General features: G+C 41.7%; 1 protein-coding gene across 4 annotated transcripts in view; it reads right to left on the minus strand.

Annotated features, from left to right (window-relative positions):
• Positions 1-18,089, minus strand: part of NAA25 (N-alpha-acetyltransferase 25, NatB auxiliary subunit) — a 120,731-nt gene that overhangs the window by 52,231 nt on the left and 50,411 nt on the right. For all 4 annotated transcript variants that reach the window (XM_068245778.1, XM_068245798.1, XM_068245789.1 and 1 more), the window contains exons 5-10: positions 11,704-11,778; positions 9,033-9,140; positions 6,451-6,529; positions 5,054-5,165; positions 352-441; positions 90-259 (exon numbers count right to left, since the gene is read on the minus strand). In XM_068245778.1, coding sequence (XP_068101879.1) covers positions 90-259; positions 352-441; positions 5,054-5,165; positions 6,451-6,529; positions 9,033-9,140; positions 11,704-11,778 — 634 coding nt within the window. The remainder of the gene's footprint in view (positions 1-89; positions 260-351; positions 442-5,053; positions 5,166-6,450; positions 6,530-9,032; positions 9,141-11,703; positions 11,779-18,089) is intronic.

Below are 18,089 nucleotides of genomic sequence, written 5' to 3' on the forward strand. Positions count from 1 at the left end.
CACATGGATTATTTCACTAATATACTTTTTAATGCAAATCCGAACTAAAAAACGTATCTATTCTGTAGCATTTTGGCCAGTTTACCTACCCAGCTTATACTCCTCCTCACAGCCTCTGCTTCTTAGATGTCGAATAAGCTCAAGCTTGGCAAGATATGGCCCTCGAAGCGGTCTTAGATTCTTAGAATCAGCCTCTATCTGATCTTTCACAAATTGCACAGCTTGCTCTATGGCGTTATCCACATCTCCTTCCACTGACCTGAAGAAGGGAAAAAAAAAAAAAAAAAAGGATATAAAAACCTTTAGATTTGCAGTATAGCAAGTACAAAATGTGCACACACAAAGACTTACATGGGGCATTCTGGTGGAGGACTCCATGAATCATCAACAAGATGCAGCATGGAGTCAAAGTAGGAAAGATAGAACTGCCAGTCATCTGGACTACAACAAAAAAGAAAGTCAGTTACACAAATGATACAAAAACCAGAAGAAATATAAAACGACAACACTGCTCTTAAAGGACCACCATCATGAACTCTATGGGGTTCAGGTCAGGAGAGTTGGCAGGCCAATTGAGCACAGTAATACCATGGTCAGTAAACCATTTACCAGTGGTTTTGGCACTGTGAGCAGATGCCAGGTCGTGCTGAAAAATGAAATCTTCATCTCCATAAAGCTTTTCAGCAGATGGAAGCATGAAGTGCTCCAAAATCTCCTGATAGCTAGCTGCATTGACCCTGCCCTTGATAAAACACAGTGGACCAACACCAGCAGCACCCCAGACCATCACTGACTGTGGGTACTTGACAATGGACTTCAGGCATTTTGGCATATCCCTCTCCCCAGTCTTCCTCCACAGACTCTGGCACCTTGATTTCCGAATGACATGTAAAAGTTGCTTTCATCCGAAAAAAGTACTTTGGACCACTGAGCAACAGTCCAGTGCTGCTTCTCTGTAGCCCAGGTCAGGCGCTTCTGCCGCTGTTTCTGGTTCAAAAGTGGGTTCATGCTTCCATCTGCTGAAAAGCGTTATGGAGATGAAGATTTTTCAGCATGACCTGGCACCTGCTCACAGTGCCAAAACCACTGGTAAATGGTTTACTGACCATGGTATTACTGTGCTCAATTGGCCTGCCAACTGTCCTGACCTGAACCCCATAGAGAATCTGTGGGATATTGTGAAGAGAAAGTTGAGAGACGCAAGACCAAACACTCTGGATGAGCTTAAGGCCGCTATCGAAGCATCCTGGGCCTCCATAACACCTGATCAGTGCCACAGGCTGATTGCCTCCAAGCCACGCCGCATTGAAGCAGTCATTTCTGTAAAAGGATTCCCGACCAAGTATTGAGTGCATAACTGAACATAATTATTTGAAGGTTGACTTTTTTTGTTTTAAAAACACTTTTCTTTTATTGGTCGTATGAAATATGCTAATTTTTTGAGATAGGAATTTTGGGTTTTCATGAGCTGTATGCCAAATTCATCAAGATTAAAACAATAAAAGGCTTGAACTACTTCAGTTGTGTGTATTTGAATCTAAAATAGATGAAAGTTTAATGTTTATCAGTACACTACAAAAAATAATGAACTTTATCACAATATGCTAATTTTTTGAGAAGATCGTGTGTGTGTGTGTGTGTGTGTGTGTGTGTGTGTGTGTGTGTGTGTGTGTGTGTGTGTGTGTGTGTGTGTGTGTGTGTGTGTGTGTGTGTGTGTGTGTGTGTGTGTGTGTGTGTGTGTGTGTATCTATATCTAAAGTTTAGATGGTTTACACAGCAAATCTAGCTGCAAACAGCTTCAACAGTATATAATTATTTCTTCCTGTGATACAATGAAAGCGCCCATGTTCTGTTTGTCACATTACACACAGGCAAGCTGCCCTGCATTTCCAGCCCTCGGCCTGTGAAAACTTCACTCCCCTCTCCCCCTCTGAAATCTCTGGCTAGTAACACCTCCTCCACCAGCCCAGTCTGAGCTCCAATAAACCCTTGCTACATCTGTCTCAAAGTGCCAAGGCACTGGAGAAGCTGTGGCCGAGGCTGGTTTAGTTTATAGGGAATTAAGAGTATTAAAACAAAACAAAACAAAAAAGTATTTGGCTTGGGGAATGCCCTATAAACTATATGAAAGGAACACAATTATGCAATGAGTAAAAGTTTAACTCTGATCCACTTTAAAAGGACCACTATCACAAAAATACTAAAATGTAAAATACATGTAAACACATACACATGAGAAGTACATTTCTTCCAGAGTAAAAATGAGCAATAAACTGCGTTTTCCTATGCTTCCTATGTAGTAGAAATCTGACATTACCTACAGGTTTTATGGTTCATTTTACTCCGGAAGAAACTTACTTCTCATTTGTAGGTTTACATGTATTTTAAACGTTAGCATTTTCAGGATAGTGGCCCTTGAGGCTGGGTGCACACATAGCATAAACACTAGCATAGCGTAAAACTCTGCGTTTTATGCAGCAATGTTACTCTATGGGACACAAAAGAAGCGGCATTGCACTGCGCTTTTACAGTAGGCCATTCGCAAACGCTGGTAATGTTGCATATTATGCAGGATGGCTGCCAAAACGCACATAATGGAAGTCTATGATAACGCATATGCATAGAGTTTGCATGCATTTTTTAATGCGTTTTCGATTAAAAAATAAAGATCTCTGATGTGTTTCCGCTTCCTGTTGTCTGCCTAGTGATTTGCATAAATTTATATTAAAAAGCAGCATACAAACCGCATATGTGTTTTAATTTAGCGAACCGCATCAAAATCGCAGTAAGAACACAAAAGAAAATCGCCAACGCACCACCCTAAAACGCTACTTTTTCATGCTACGTCAGATGTGAAACCAGCCTAAATAAAAGCAGACTATTTTACAATAGTGCCCCTTTAAATAAAGGAATTCCTGTGACTCCCTGATGAGGAGTAATTTTAGTAGCCATTTTTAATAAAAACTTTAATAAAACCAGATTTAACAATAGAAGCTCCTATATTTATATCCTAACAGGTGCACATTAGCAGAAACATGCCATATCATGTTGTAAATTACCATGTAATTTCTAGTCACCCTAGCCTACTCAGTTCCTCACTGTAACATTAAATGTTATGCCATTCAGCACTGCAATAGCTTGTAAACTGCAAAAAAATAAGTCTTATGGTGGCCATACATTTTTTTTTTCCGATTAGATAATTTAGTTTGATTATTCCGTTAGATCGAATATAAAGATTTTCCAGCATGTCCGATCTGATTTTTCTCGAAAAAACAGGATAATCGTTCGAATTTCTTGATCGGAAAAAATAAAATTCAACTTTCATTCGATTATTTAGATCGAATAAACAGGATAATCGAACGTTTTTATTGTACCATGTATGGAGACCATTATTCAGTCAGAGAAGTATAAAGCGTACGGTAAAGACTGCCATGACTGTCCTGAGGGGATTCATTGCTGCCGTCTGTTTTGAGATGTGTGCTGGAAGTGTTGGCTAGGGATGGTCAATAAGATGCAACTATTTGGAATTAATGTTAATTATGCAAATTTCAGGCAAATGTATGCAGCCGGAAAAATCAAATAAAGTGGAGGAAAGATTTTATTCTCAAGCTGCATACATTTGCCTGTATCAAATCAGAATTATTTGCTTCTCACTGATCATCCCTAGTATTGGTGTATAAATACATTCTGTTTGTTAAAAGAGGAAAAAATACATTGCAGTGGTCTTCTACTGAACAGAGCAAATCTTTTGGCTTATAGTGTCCAGTTTCCTGAGGGCTGGTTGCTCAAATGTGGTAAAACTAAAACCCAACAGCACTCTTCACTACAGCAACCACTTATTTCATTTCAGTCTTTTCCCAACCTCACAAGAGACAGAGGTCCCAATCAGGAGTCATTTAACACATTTGTGCTTTGCTTTTCAAGGTATAGAGCTCCCGTGTATCCCCTGATGAAAGTGAACCACAGATACAGTTTATCTACGTCCTCTGTGACTTCATCTAAGCCACGGGGACGAAGATATAGGTCTTGTAGGTGAAGCAGTTACGTTATGCACGATTGGGCTTGCTCCTGTGCACACCTCTGGCACTGCTGCAGCAGTAATTGGTAAAAGGGAATATATTTTTGATTGATTCATTTTTACAATTAAAAAATATTGTATTTTTCAGAATATAAGACGAACCTAAGCTTAGAAGGCAAAAATCAGGGGGAAAAAAAAAAAACATCTTAACCTAGGTGTGTCTATTCTGCAGGGGCTCTTTATGGACCTTTTTGTCAGATTTGACAATGTCAGAAACACCTGATCTGCTGCATGCTTGTTCAGAGTCTTCTGCTGGGTACACACAATGAGTTATTTCGGTCGATTTTCCGATCAATTTCAGATTTGATTCTGTAATCTTTTATCGATTTCCATTCAATTTCCATTCACTTCTATGAGAAATCGATAATAAAAACAATCGAAAATAAGATCTGACATGTCAGAAGTTATATATCGAACCATCTATCTAACACAAAATTGTATGGTGTGTACCTAGCATAAGGCTGGAAGTATTAGAAGCAAAGGATCAGCAGGGCTGCCAGGCAACTGGTATTGTTTAAAGGGAAATTAATATGGCAGCCTCCATATGCCTCTTGCTTCAGATGTCCAAGCAAGAAAACTAAAAATGTCTGTTAACACAGATCCCTCTGCTGCATTATTTTCTGTGCCACTGACCTGGAATACACATTACAGCTATAAAGGGACTGAGGAACAACTGATCGACAAGGGTGTTCTTGGGTCACTGACAGGAAGAACAGTGCAGAGCAGTGGAGAACATAAGCTATGCAGCAAAACTGGATTTTGAAAACATAATTGCAGTTAAGTGCCAAAGTTTTTCAACCCCCACTTGGGTCATTTTAGAATATTGTGAGCATTGCTAAAAGAATAGCAACAGTCATAAGCAAGATTGTAGTAACGGCTGCCCCGTATTCATGTACTGGATGACCGGTGTCAGGTGAAGCACTGTAAATCCAAAAGGTCATACAGAAAGCCACATGCAGTGTGATTACCACTCACTTTTGCAGAAGTAGTCTCTTGGAAAGGGCATTGCACTCTGGCCACTTGCTCAGCTGCTTATACATGGCCATACATTTGTTTTCCCGACTCTGTAGCTCACTGGTCAACTTTTCTAAAAACAACAAAACACAGCTATTGTGACATTCTTACTTTTAAGCTTGCCTGAAGAGTGACATCAAGTAACAAACAGCAATGAAGTCTAGGATTAGAAAATGGCCAAGCTTATGTGATAACAAAAAAAGCTATGCATAAAATACAGTCTCTGCGCTCCCATTGTCCTTCTTGCTTGACTCAACTACTATGGAAGACTAGTCTACCAAAAGGAAATGCACAATAAGTTGAACGGAAGTGCGCTATCCAGTGATATTGGGCACCCTAAGGGCCTGTACACACTGCTGCGCTTGCGTTGCGTTTTTAAAAATGCATGCGTTTTTAAAAACGCAAGGTCTTTTGAAAAAGAATGAAAATCGTGATGACTTGTACACACTGGTGCGATGCGTTTTTAAAAAACCGCAAACGCAGTGCCTGCTGCGCTTTTTTAAGCGCAGCGCATGAAAAACGCATTAAAAACGCATGCGCTTGCGTTTTTGCCTGCGTTTTTCAGAAGTCAGTATCCCAGAAGACTCTGCAATCTCCTGATTCCTGTTGAAATGTAAACTAGAAAAAAAACAAAGGATTCTTTAGCCAATCAGCAATTACAAGAAAAACGCAAACGCACAAAAAACGCAGGCAAAAGCGCATGCGTTTTTAAAACTACAGGCATTTTAAAAACGCATGCGCTTGCGTTTTTGCCTGCGTTTTTCAGTGTGTACAGGCCCTAAGGGCCTGTACACACTGAAAAACGCAAGCAAAATCGCAAGCGCATGCGTTTTTAAAATCGCAAGTGCATGTAGTTTTAAAAACGCATCGTATGCGTTTTTGATGCGTTTGCGTTTTTCTTGTAATTGCTGATTGGCTAAAGAATCCTTTGTTTTTTTTTCTAGTTTACATTTCAACAGGAATCAGGAAATTTCAGAGTCTTCTGGGATACTGACATCTGAAAAACGCAGGCAAAAACGCAAGCTCATGAGTTTTTAATGCGTTTTTCAAGCGCTACGCTTAAAAAAGCGCAGCAGTCACTGCGATTGCGTTTTTCTAAAAACGCATCGCACCAGTGTGTACAAGTCATCACGATTTTCATTCTTTTTCAAAAGACCTTGCGATTTTAAAAACGCAAGCGTTTTTGAAAACGCAGCGCAAGCGCAGCAGTTTACAGGCCCTAAGCCTCTTCAGTTGTGAGCAATACCAACGCTCACTTCCACATATGCCATTATGGGATGTGGGTTGTACTTGGACTATTGTTCCACATCTGACCTCTCCCTGCTCTCTATTGCTATAGATCTTTGTAGGAAACTTACCTCCCAGCTTTCCCCTGATAACTTCCAACGCCTCCTCATATTTCCCCAAACGTTCTAAAATCATGTAGTACAGTTCAACCTACAATAGACAACAATCAAAAATCATAGTCATATAAAAAAAAAGTTATGGTGGGCAAGTCGATCATGTAAAAGAAAAACACAGGGACACCAGGAGCACATTCTGGTATAGTAACTTTTAGGAAGTTGATGACAGCAGTATGTAAAAATATTACTCAAAAGATTAGGTTGCTATGTCCAGCACACACTATTAGCCCATGTGGGGAATTACCATCCCCACTCGGCCTTGTGAGGTCCATAGCGGTTACAACTCCAGAACATTTATATAATGAGGCACATCAAATATGTGGGAACCTTTAAGAAGGGTTACTGACTGTACACTCTGGGAGGAGGGAGGTGCTCCACTATACAATCATTAGGTAAAAGATAAGGCCTACCTTAAAAGAAGACTAGTCAAGATATTTTTCAACAAACTTTATTTCGTAAAGAAATAGTTTGTTGGAAAATATCTTCCCTAGCCTTCTAAGGTAGACATGGCCGCTGTCATAGCAGCAATGCTATGTTGCGCAACCCGCGTAATGGTAATTAAGGGTTCCGGCAATCGCCAGACCCCGAATTACACCTTCCTCGGATTTGCTACAACTCAGAGGGGGAATAGCATTTAAAGTGGATCCGAGATGAACGTTTACCCATTGCATAATTGTGTTCTTTTCCTATTGTTTATAGGGCATTCCTCAAGCTAAATACTTTTTTGTTTGGCTGCTGTCATTGTATCACAGGAAGAAATAATCATTCTATTAAAGCTGTTTGCAGCTAGATTTGCTGCATAAACCATCTAAACTTTAGATAAGATATATAGACAAGTTAATAGTTAGTTTTTCATCTCGGATCCGCTTTAACGCCGCCGGGGTGTTTAGTGGCAGTAGGGAGAGCAGTCACTTGGCTCGCCCTGCGCCGAACTGCCCGGCGCCCATATAACATGTACTCCTTAAAGAGAACCTAAGATTAAGTAAAAAATAAAAATTCATACAAAGCTGGGGCTTCCTCCGGCCCCCTTCGACAAATCAAATAAAATGTGCACATTGATTCAACTGCTATTTAATAAGATTTAGCCTTCAATGTCAGCCATGTATCATGACACCATAGCATCAGCTGATGAAGAGACAGATGTAATTTAAAGTAAGCTTCTTTCACAAACCATAAACCTGTACACAAGCAGCTTAAGCCTTTCTGCTGCCAAGTCTGGGGGATAAGCAATTCTTAAGACGCTCCAAAGGATAGAAGTTTTGGCTAGAGTCCAAAAAGCAAAGGAGGAAATAATGTGGGAGACTAACGTGGGTGGACACTATTCTAGAAAATTATACAGATAGGGATGATCAATGAGATACAAATATTTCCGAGTTCATGCAGGATGATGTGCAGTTTTATGGAAATGTACGCAGCTTGAAAATGGAACAAGGTTTAAACCGATTGATCCATTTTCAAGCTGCATACATTTGCATAAAAATATACATAGTCTTGCATGAAAAACTCGAAAATATTTGCATCTCATTGACCATCCCTACTTACAGACTCAATGTATGTCCAGTAAGTGCCTCAACATCAGTAATACGGAGAAAACCTCCACCAAGGAAAGAAGGCCATCACCTCACACGGAGTCAGACTCACAGATTGGGATTGACTGCACGTTATGCAGGGCATACACAGCAGCTTCTTCCTTATTAATCGAGCCGCTGATGGCTCAATTGATAGTATCCGACAGGTCCGATGACCCACCGGATCGATTCCCCGCGGGCGGACAATAGGGGGGAATCGAGTGGAAGATAACGAGTGCTGGCGGGGACGAGCGGGGATCAATCCAGCGGCTCGATCCGGCGAAACTATCTTACCGTCTATGCCCAGCATTACAGTAGTCTAGACACACCTGTGGGGTCATTGAATGAGCTCCCTTGCCTCTGATGATCTCTGAAGGATAATCTTGTATCACAGGATCTCAATCAGATATTTCTGAATGAAGTCTGACTGGATTAGCCTCATGCTTGTTTCTGGTGTTATGCAGACACTATTGCAGCCAAGGAGATTAGTAGGACTGCCACGGAACTGGTATTGTTTAAAAGGAAGCTTCTTACCCTCACTTCCGGATCCCTTTAACATACAAATTATAAATAAATAAAAAATACTGGACGCAATATTAGTGTGTGGGTAGGTGTGCCGACTCTTCAATTCAACTTCAACCATTCAACTTAACCCATTCAGTTGCACTATCTATATTTCAAAAATCAATGACAGAATGTTATTTTGGCTTTCTTACTTTTTTTATGTGCAATTCTACAATGTTTCTGGCAGATAACGGAAGATCACATGTTCAGCTTTTACTGGCAGTCAGGTGTAAAGAAAAAAAATGGAGTTACTGGGAGTGGGAGTTTTTGAGCCTGTACTATGGAGTACCGTTGTCAATTTGGTAGAATGCAAACTTTAGAATCTGATATTTATGGCAATTCTAAAATGAAAGTAGAATTTGCCTTTAATCCGCTGTTGTATGAAAATGGATGCCATAGTCTTACCTCAGCTTCTGCTTCAATCTTGTCCTCCTTCACCATCTTTTCAACCATCCTTTCAGCCAGCGGTAAAAACATTGTTTTAGAGAGTTTTTCATCTTGTGCTGAAATGGACTAGAAACGCAGACATTTACAAATTAGATTCCTCTCATAAAACTTGTCACAGAGTAAGGCCTGGAACCCACTAGCAATACGTTACTAAGCCATTTCTAAGCACTTGCGATTTGCAAAGCTCTTGCTAATGTTATGGTATGGGTGTGATCCCACTCGAGCGATGCGAATATATAAAAATCACCCATAGCATTGCAAGAGCTTTTCTTTTTTTGAAACATTATTTTCAATTAAGTACAAAAGCAATACAAAACTTTACAAAAAGTGAAAACATACTCATTAGACCTCTACATTACACATCTATTCCGAGTGAAAAGCAGTAGACCACATTTAGCAAGAGCTTTTCAAATCACTAGCACTCAGAAAAGGCTGCTAATGGGCTTGAGCCCTCATAGGGTAAAGGTGATAAAGCTCCAAAATACCAGACCATAAATGCAACCCCTAGAATCAAGTCTTTATAATTATATTTTAGGTGAAGACTCTTGTACCATTTGACAGAACACATGGGTAATATATGGGCTTGTGACCATGGTCATCTGACACAGAGGTTGTGAGGAACCCCCCGATGTGTGGATTGTGCAGCTATCAGCTTTCATGTACTGTACTAGAAGCATCAGTGACACCTGGAAGCTGCAGTAGAAAATCCGAGAGGACATTATGAAAATCCAGCCACCATTTCTATACTTGCTAGAATAATATAAGCAGTCCATTGTAACAGTGGATCCTTATGACTAGGGCCCATACACACGTCGGATTTTTCCAGACGACGGGTCGTTTGAACGACCCATCGTTCAGTTGTCCGCACGCCAAATCGGGCGTGTGTACAGACTGTCGTTCGGGTGATAAGACTGATTTTGAGCGTTCCGCTGGGCGGATCACACAAGACCAGTCTCATCACCCGAACAACAATCTGTACACACGCCCGATTTAGCGTGCGGATGACTGGACGGCGGGACGTTCAAAGACCCGGCGTTCTGAAAAATCCGACGTGTGTATGGGCCTTAAACTGTAATTTGACATCCTATATAGTAATCCACAGTTCTAAGCAGGGCTGTGGAGTTGGCGCCAAATTTTGGATACCTGGAGACTGAGTCTGGGGGAAAAAAATGCACTGATTCCCAAGCAATAACAGTGCTAAGGGCTCTTTCACATCAGAGCTTGCGTTGGAGAACGCTCAAAGCATACGTTTTGTTGTATGCGTTTTAATGCGTTTTGATATGCGTTGCACTGCAGTGAGTGTGCGTTTTTAATCCGTTTTCAATGCGTTACTGCACATAGAAAAAGGCAGGTAATTTTTTTTTTCTTTTAGTTTTCAACTTTCTACATTGTTCCTCTGTTGCATTCTGGGACTGATTGCCTGCGTTAACGGATTAAAAACGCGCATAGTGTGCGTTTTACATTGACTAACATTGTAACGCATAGAGCTAGCGTCGGCCGAAAAACTGCGCCTGGGTGCAGTGTAACGCAACGCACAAAAACGCAGCGTTGTGTGTGAAAGCTAAAATGAAAGTCTATGGACTTTCATTTTACCTTGGGTAACGCAAACTTTACCCGTCGCGTTGAAACGCAGAAAATCTGCCCTAATGTGAAAGAGCCCTTAGTCAACAAAAATGAAAACAAACCAATCAAAACACAGTTATTTAAGCTGCTGCAATAAAGCAGTTACCATATTTATAAAAGATATACATAATGGATTGTGAGGGTATATCCAATGTGGAATCTTTTATATATAATTAACATCTCTGCTGTAAGAATAAGGCCTGATGTGTAGTTGTGTAATAAAGGTTTATGCAAATATATGCAAATTTAGGCACTCCCTTTGCTCATGAAATCAATTCATTTGATATGTTAAATTTGGGGTTGGTGACTACAAATCAAGATATACAGCAATACTAAACCCACCTACTATGCACACAGCTGGGTGTAAAGAAGCACAACTAATCCTCCACCCACAACAGGTTGTAAACACGGACACATAAAACTTCAGGCAGTTGGCGACTCCGCTGCCTACACCGCTAATGCCATTGAACACAACTGCACGAATTGTGGTGTGCGTTCAGTGACGTTCACGTTGTGTGCAACAGGCTTTTGGCTGCAGTAGTGCTTGCGATGTGGATGGTGGTTGTGGTGTGCGTGCATGCAGGCTTTCAACAATGTTCATGTTGTATGCAGTGCTTGTGGTGTGCATGCAGCTTTTAGTTTAGCTGTATACATTGTAGGCGCCAGTTTGTGTGTGCGCAGGCTTTAGGCAGCAGTAGGCACCAGTTGTGGTACCTTCGGTAGTGATATAGGAATAGTAGTGATATAGGAATTTTTAATTCTTTTGAGAATTGGGGGTTTACTGGTATTTTGTGTGACGAAATGGCTGCCACCATAAAAATAGATATTTTTTCACAGACAAAACGTATGGATTTTATATCAAAACTAGTAAAGCTTGCTAGTGAACATTAAGAGACAAGATGACCTGTATCAGAGGACACATACAAATACCCAGACCCCCCCCCCCCCCCCCCACTAATGAATGAATTCTGCAGTATTAACTATAAAAGGTATGCATAGTTCTTACCTGCATGATCAGGCTCATCACAGACCAGAAGTAATAAGGATTTTTGGGAACTATTTTGTAAAGCGCCATTCCAGCCTGCAGCAGAAGACAAGATCATACTTGAATGGCTAATCATAAACAAAATACAGTCTATCATTTTCACAAATTCAGGACCCATTCAAATGTGTGGTTAAAAGGGGTGTTCAGGGAGTCTGTAAGCATTCCTGAAAAATTCACGGCTACCATTAAACGAGAACTGTAGTAAGAGGTATATGGAGGCTGCCATATTTATTTCCTTTTAAGCAATATCAGTTACCTGGCTAACCTGCTCATCCTCTGCTTCTAATACTTTTATCCCTAGACCCTGAACAAGCATGCAGCAGATCAGATGTTTCTGACATTTTTGTCAGATCTGACAAGATTAGCTGCATGCTGGTTTCTGGTGTGATTCAAACTAGTGCAGGCAAATAGCTCAGCAGGGCTGCCAGGCACCTGGTATTGCTTAAAAGGAAATCAATATGGCAGCCTCCATATACCTCTCACTACAGTTCTCCTTTAACTCCAATGTTGTGCACAGTCTCCGCATGCTCAAACCAATGTCTATTCTCATTGTCCGTACACTGCTTGAACATCACTACACATGCTCACACACCCCAGGAATAAGACACCCTTTTCAGCACATCCAATAAATCTGTGATGAAATTAGAACTTATTTCTAAATTTTTCTTGGCTTCACTATTTAAAGATAACATTTTATGTGAAGTGAAATTACAATAAAAAAAAACAAAACAAAACAACCGATACTTACTCATGGAGAGGGAAAGCTCTGGGTCCCATAGAGCCTTCCAATTGCTCTTCCGGTCCCCACATAGTCACCCCTGCAAAAGCTTTTCGACCAATTGGTTGAATACAGTTCTGAGTATCCCCTGATGGCTTCGGGAGTCAGAGAGCTCCGGAAGATGGGCGGACCCGTACTGTGCATGCGCATGTGTGCTCATGCATGTGCAGTACGGGTTCGCCAATCTACAGGAGCAATCGGGCTCCCAAAGCCTTTTGAGGCAGATTTGAACTGGGATGACATCGCTGAAACACAGGAATGGGAAGTGTCTATAGGACCCATAGCTATCCTTCTCCATAGGCAACCATTTGCTTCAAATCAATAAATGCTGAACAAGCATGTGAACAATGAAGTCTGAGGTCCTATCAGTTTCCCCCTTATCCTAGGTCTTGACTTTTGAGTTTTCTTTGCACCAGTCTAGATAAATCACCCCCAGTCACAATAGAAACCAGGAATGAGTAGACATGGTTAGTACATTATTATGGTAATAATTACAGTATACATTTAATGCAGCTTGGAACTGCGACAATCCAAAACTGCTGAATGTGCAACTGACTGAACCTGTTCCAAACTGCATACAATTTGCATTAAATTGCAAGCCAGAATACAAAGCACCTCATTGAGTTTCTCAAAAGATCAGTGGGACTATATTGATCAGCTTGTATTGTTTTTATTGACTAAGGCTAGGTCCACACTAAGCACGGTTGCAGGACGGACGCTGCAGTCCGGGATCAGGGGGAAGTACCACCAGACCACAAACTGATCCGTTTTCATAAAAAGTGCATCAGTTTTGCATCGGTTTCCGTTTAGTTTTTTACCCCAAAAAACAGACAGAAAACGTCTCTATCATTAGGAAGTTAGTGGGAGGATATTTTGGGCCAATAATAAAGTTCAGGCTATTCGTTTTTGGTGCCATTTTGCCTGTGGAAATGGAGTTGCGTTTTCCCATTGCTTTTCACTACCCATCCGTGTATCCGTGGTCCGTAAAAATGCAGCAATTCCGAACCTTCCGTTCAGGTTTTGAAAATGGGTCCCTGCAAACGCAGATGGATCCGTTTTTTTCTTGGGTGAGGACGGTTGCTATTTTTAACATTAGTATCCGGGACTCGCTTTTCATCAGGGCTGAAAAACACAGCCACGGATAAGTTTCCAGACAGGGCCGGATTTAGCGATAAGCACTGTAGGCACGAGCCTACAGGCGGAGCTATGTGCTTAGAGGCAGGGAGCAGCAGCGGAATGAATGCCTTTGATGTCACTGCTGCTGCCCCACTCTGCAGGAATCTGACCCTAATTGCGCCCCTGAAGGTATCGGTCCAGCGTCTCGCCCACCTAAGGGGAGAAGCGGAAGTAAAGGAAGAAGTTGAGCTGGAGGAGGAGTGTCGAGCTGTGTGTGGGTGCATCATGTAAAGAGGAGAGCGGAGACCGGAGTGGAGGAGATTGGGACAGAGCTTTACTGCAGCTGCAGCCTGTGACTGAGCACAACCAGGCAGCCAAAGAGAAACTGTAAGTCAGTGACTGCAGCGGCCAATTTGCCTTCTGTACCCTACTGCTCAACTCCACATGATAAGCTGAAGTGTAGAGACAGTAGAGCAACTATGTAAACTCACAGTATATCTCTGGTGGCTGCTGCTTCTTGTGCTCAGTCATAGGCTGCAGCTGCATTTGAGCTCCTTGCTGATCTCATCCCCCTCGGTCTCCTCCTCACCTGATGCACTGCAGAGACATGATGTAAGCGGCCTTTCTGTGAAGACACTGATGCCAGGCAGGATGTGATCATCCTGCATTCCACATTGCTGTCACTGTGTTGTTCCAAGCTGAAGGTAGGATCGTGGCAAATCAGATGTAAAGTTATATGGGAAAGTACAGCTGTGTGTGTGAGGAAAGGGGAAGCTCAGTCCAACAGTTTGAAGTTCAGCCCCCTGCAATTGCCTACAGCTTAACCAACCACTTACAAATACTTATAGTGTTTCCTGTATCTGTCATGGGGGAACAAGTGCTATTTTACTTACCTGGGACTTCTTCCAGCCCCCCTGAAGCTTTATAGGATCCTCGCTGTCCTCCAGTTGCGCTGCATTGATCAGCTGTGAGATGTGAAGGTCCCTCTGTGAAATTGCCCATTGTGGGCTGCGGCGCATGGGTGGTCCCACCGCACATGATCCTTGATTGTGCTCCTGTGGCCGGCTGCATTTTGCGCATGCTGAGAACGAGACCATGTGTATGCAGAGATGAAAACGTGCATACGCAGTAGCCCGCAATGGCTCAGGGTCGGCTGAAATGAAGGGATTAAAACTTAAATGACGATGATCGGTGCAGACCATTGATAAATGGCATACAACCGTCCATGTGAACTGGCCCCTAAGTAGAACTTATAAGTATAAGACTAAGGAGCCGGACTAATTTTGGGAACCTCGACTTGGAGTCCGGGTTAAATAAATTGAGGAGTCAGATGATTTTTGTACCACTCCGCAGCCCTGATTATAAGTTTATGGGAGTAACTCTTGGTATAGTAAACCCGGAGTAGAACTTCTGTTTTTGGGCCCCTGGGGTATTCTGTATCTGGCTATTGTGGAACGTGGGCGGGTGCATATGTCATACGTCAGTCGGAGACCCATGAGCAGTGGGCGGGCTGGCAGCAAATTGTAACCTGCTCACTATCTGCTCACTACTCTGGGCCTGCGTGGATTACCTTAAAAGCACCAGTTGGGGAGACCAATGCTTCCTGTGTAAGCTGCTGCCTGATTACTGAGGGAAATTCCTGTCATCTGTGACTTGCTTGTGCATGGCTGCAACGTTACAGCATCATCCAGGCTGCACAGAAATGGTGAACAGAGGAACACACTATCAGTACTGTACCTGCATTAACTGGTGAGACCAATGCTTCCTGTGCAAGCTGTTGCATGATTATTGCATGCAAATCCCTGCATATTGAGCACTGCGCATATTGATCTAGCTTAGACACTGTACTCACGTGCTGAAGCATTGAAAAGGAAAAAAAGACTCCTAATTACTGACTAAATTAAGATTCAGCAATATAGTATACTGTGTTGTTGGGTGTGACTGTTTCTGATATTGTAAACTCCTGATATAGTAAATTACTTTTCTCTGTACCTTTGAGTTTACTATAAAGGGATTCTACTGTATCACAAATTTTTGTGACTTGTATTATCTGCTTGTTGTTAGCAATATTGGCCTATATTTGCATGTTATTGGTAGCATCTGCATATTGTTAGTATTCTCTACTTTTTTTGGTAATATCTGCACTTCCTTAAACTTCCTAAAAAGGATTTAATTTGGGGGTGTGGTCTGTTCTAAGGGGCGGGGCTTGAGGCGCCATAACTTCTGTGCCTATAGGCTCCCGAGCTGTACATCCGGCCCTGTTTCCGAACCTAATGTGGAGTAGCCCTTATGCGATGTACCATGCACTGTAATGTTATGTCTTGAAAAACTGTCTTCTTGTACTCTTGATGAACTCCCTTTTTGTTCTAAAATGTTTAAAATTGAGGAGGCAGTGGTGGACTTGCCTCCTCCAAGCAGACAAAAAAAATGCCAATGTATTAATCAATGGCCTCAATTCACTAAGATCATGCTGGAGATAATAAGGCAAGAGAAAACTTACCACCACACATCGATCTTGCCTTATTAAGTTGTAGAGATAAGTTTTCACAGTGAGAGTTATCTTATCTCTTCAGTCCTTAAGTTACATCCTCTGTAGTTATTTTCACATGCAGTTAATTAACAGCCTGTCTTTAACTTTATTCTGGCGTTATTTTAAGGATTGAAGAGTTAACTTTAGAGATCTCACCTTAATTTAAAGACAGAACAGTTAAGGAGGAACTCCAGTGAAAATAATGTAATAAAAAAGTGCTTCATTTTTATTTTTACAAGAATTATGTATAAATGATTTAGTCAGTGTTTGCCCATTGTAAAATCTTTTAAATCCCTGATTTACATTCTGACATTACATGGTGACATTTTACTGTTGGCAGGTGATGTAGCTGCTGCATGCTTTTTTGGCAGCTGGAAACAGCTGTAAACAGCTATTTCCCACAATGCAACAAGGTTCACAGACAGGAAACTGCCAGGAGTACCACGGTCCTCAAGTGTTTCTTGTGGGAGGTGTAAACAGCTATTTCCTGTCTGTGAACATTGTTACATTGTGGCAGTTTGCCCAGAGTACCACGGTCCCAGAGCTTCTTGTGGGAGGGGTTTCAGCACAAAATCAGTCATACAGCGCCCCCTGATGCTCCGTTTGTGAAAAGGAATATATTTTTCATGTAAAAGGGGGCATCAGCTACCGATTGGGATAAAGTTCAATTCTTGGTCGGAGTTTCTCTTTAACTTTAGAGTTGTCTGAGGTAAAATGTTACCTGAATACTACATGCTTCATGACAATGGTGATAACTCTAGAAACGTTATTAAAGACAGGAGATAAGCTTAGTGAATTGAGGCCAAAGATATACATTTATTTACATACTCCAGAGGGAAATGCAACGTGTTTTGCGGGTGTGGCCCTGAATGGATAAGGAGTACAAACATGCAGGTCTGTAGTTGGCTCCAGACCTCTGTCACAGAGGTGCTTAGCCAGACTACAGACCTGCATGTTTGTACTCCTTATCCATTGCCTGAAGAAGTGGGGCCACACCTGCAAAACGCATTGAATTCCCTCTAGAGTATGTAAATGAATGTGTTATGATCATGTCTGCAGCGTTTACTGCTGGCTGCAGTGGTATTGTAACCCAAGCAGTTCTGATGTCATTACATGCATTTTCTTGCATAGTTTGGTTTGCACTTAAACTAGTTGCTGATTCCATCTGCAGTCGCTCTGAAGTTAATGACAGTTTAATATGCTTTTGTGTAAACAAACATTGTCTGCTGCAATGGAGGGGCAATCCCTTTTCTGCAGGCTGCATATCATTGTCTGCCTTTTCCTGCTGTCAGCCTGTGATTAATTACCATTCACTTGTGTGGGAATCTGCAGGTCTGCTCCCATTGGATGACCTCAGTATAAAGAACTGCTTCCTGCAATGCTTGATGGGCTACCATAGTCTCAGATTCTGTCTGTTACTCTGCCCGTGCCCCACCTCGTTCCTAGTCCGTGTGGACTGCGCTGACTCCTGCGAAGGGGTCAGCGAGTCCTCCTAGTTCTGCTCTTGTTCTAGAAGTTGTTACTCTGCTTGTCTTGTGTCATATATTGGTTCATCGCCAATATATACGCATACTTGCGCATTTTATTATTTTCCTTGTATTCGTGTTACGTTGATACATCAGTGTCGCTGATATATACGTACACAAACTGTTTATATCCTATGTTCCATTAGTCAGCGTTCCAGCACGCTGAGCTAGTTATCCTGTTCCTGGTCCTGTTTGTGGATTGCGTTCATCTCTGCGAAGAGATAGCGAATCCTTCTGAGTCCTGTTCCCTGTATTACTCCAGTCTTAGTCAGAGTTCCTGCTTATGTCATATATCGGTTCATTGCCGATATATACATATGTTAGTCAGACGTTACAAATAGTTTCATTGATAGCTGTAATTGTAATACGCTAGGAAATCATACTTATTGTATATTTA

The sequence above is a fragment of the Hyperolius riggenbachi genome, chromosome 1 (genome assembly GCF_040937935.1).
Source record: "Hyperolius riggenbachi isolate aHypRig1 chromosome 1, aHypRig1.pri, whole genome shotgun sequence".
Classification (NCBI taxonomy): Eukaryota; Metazoa; Chordata; class Amphibia; order Anura; family Hyperoliidae; genus Hyperolius; species Hyperolius riggenbachi.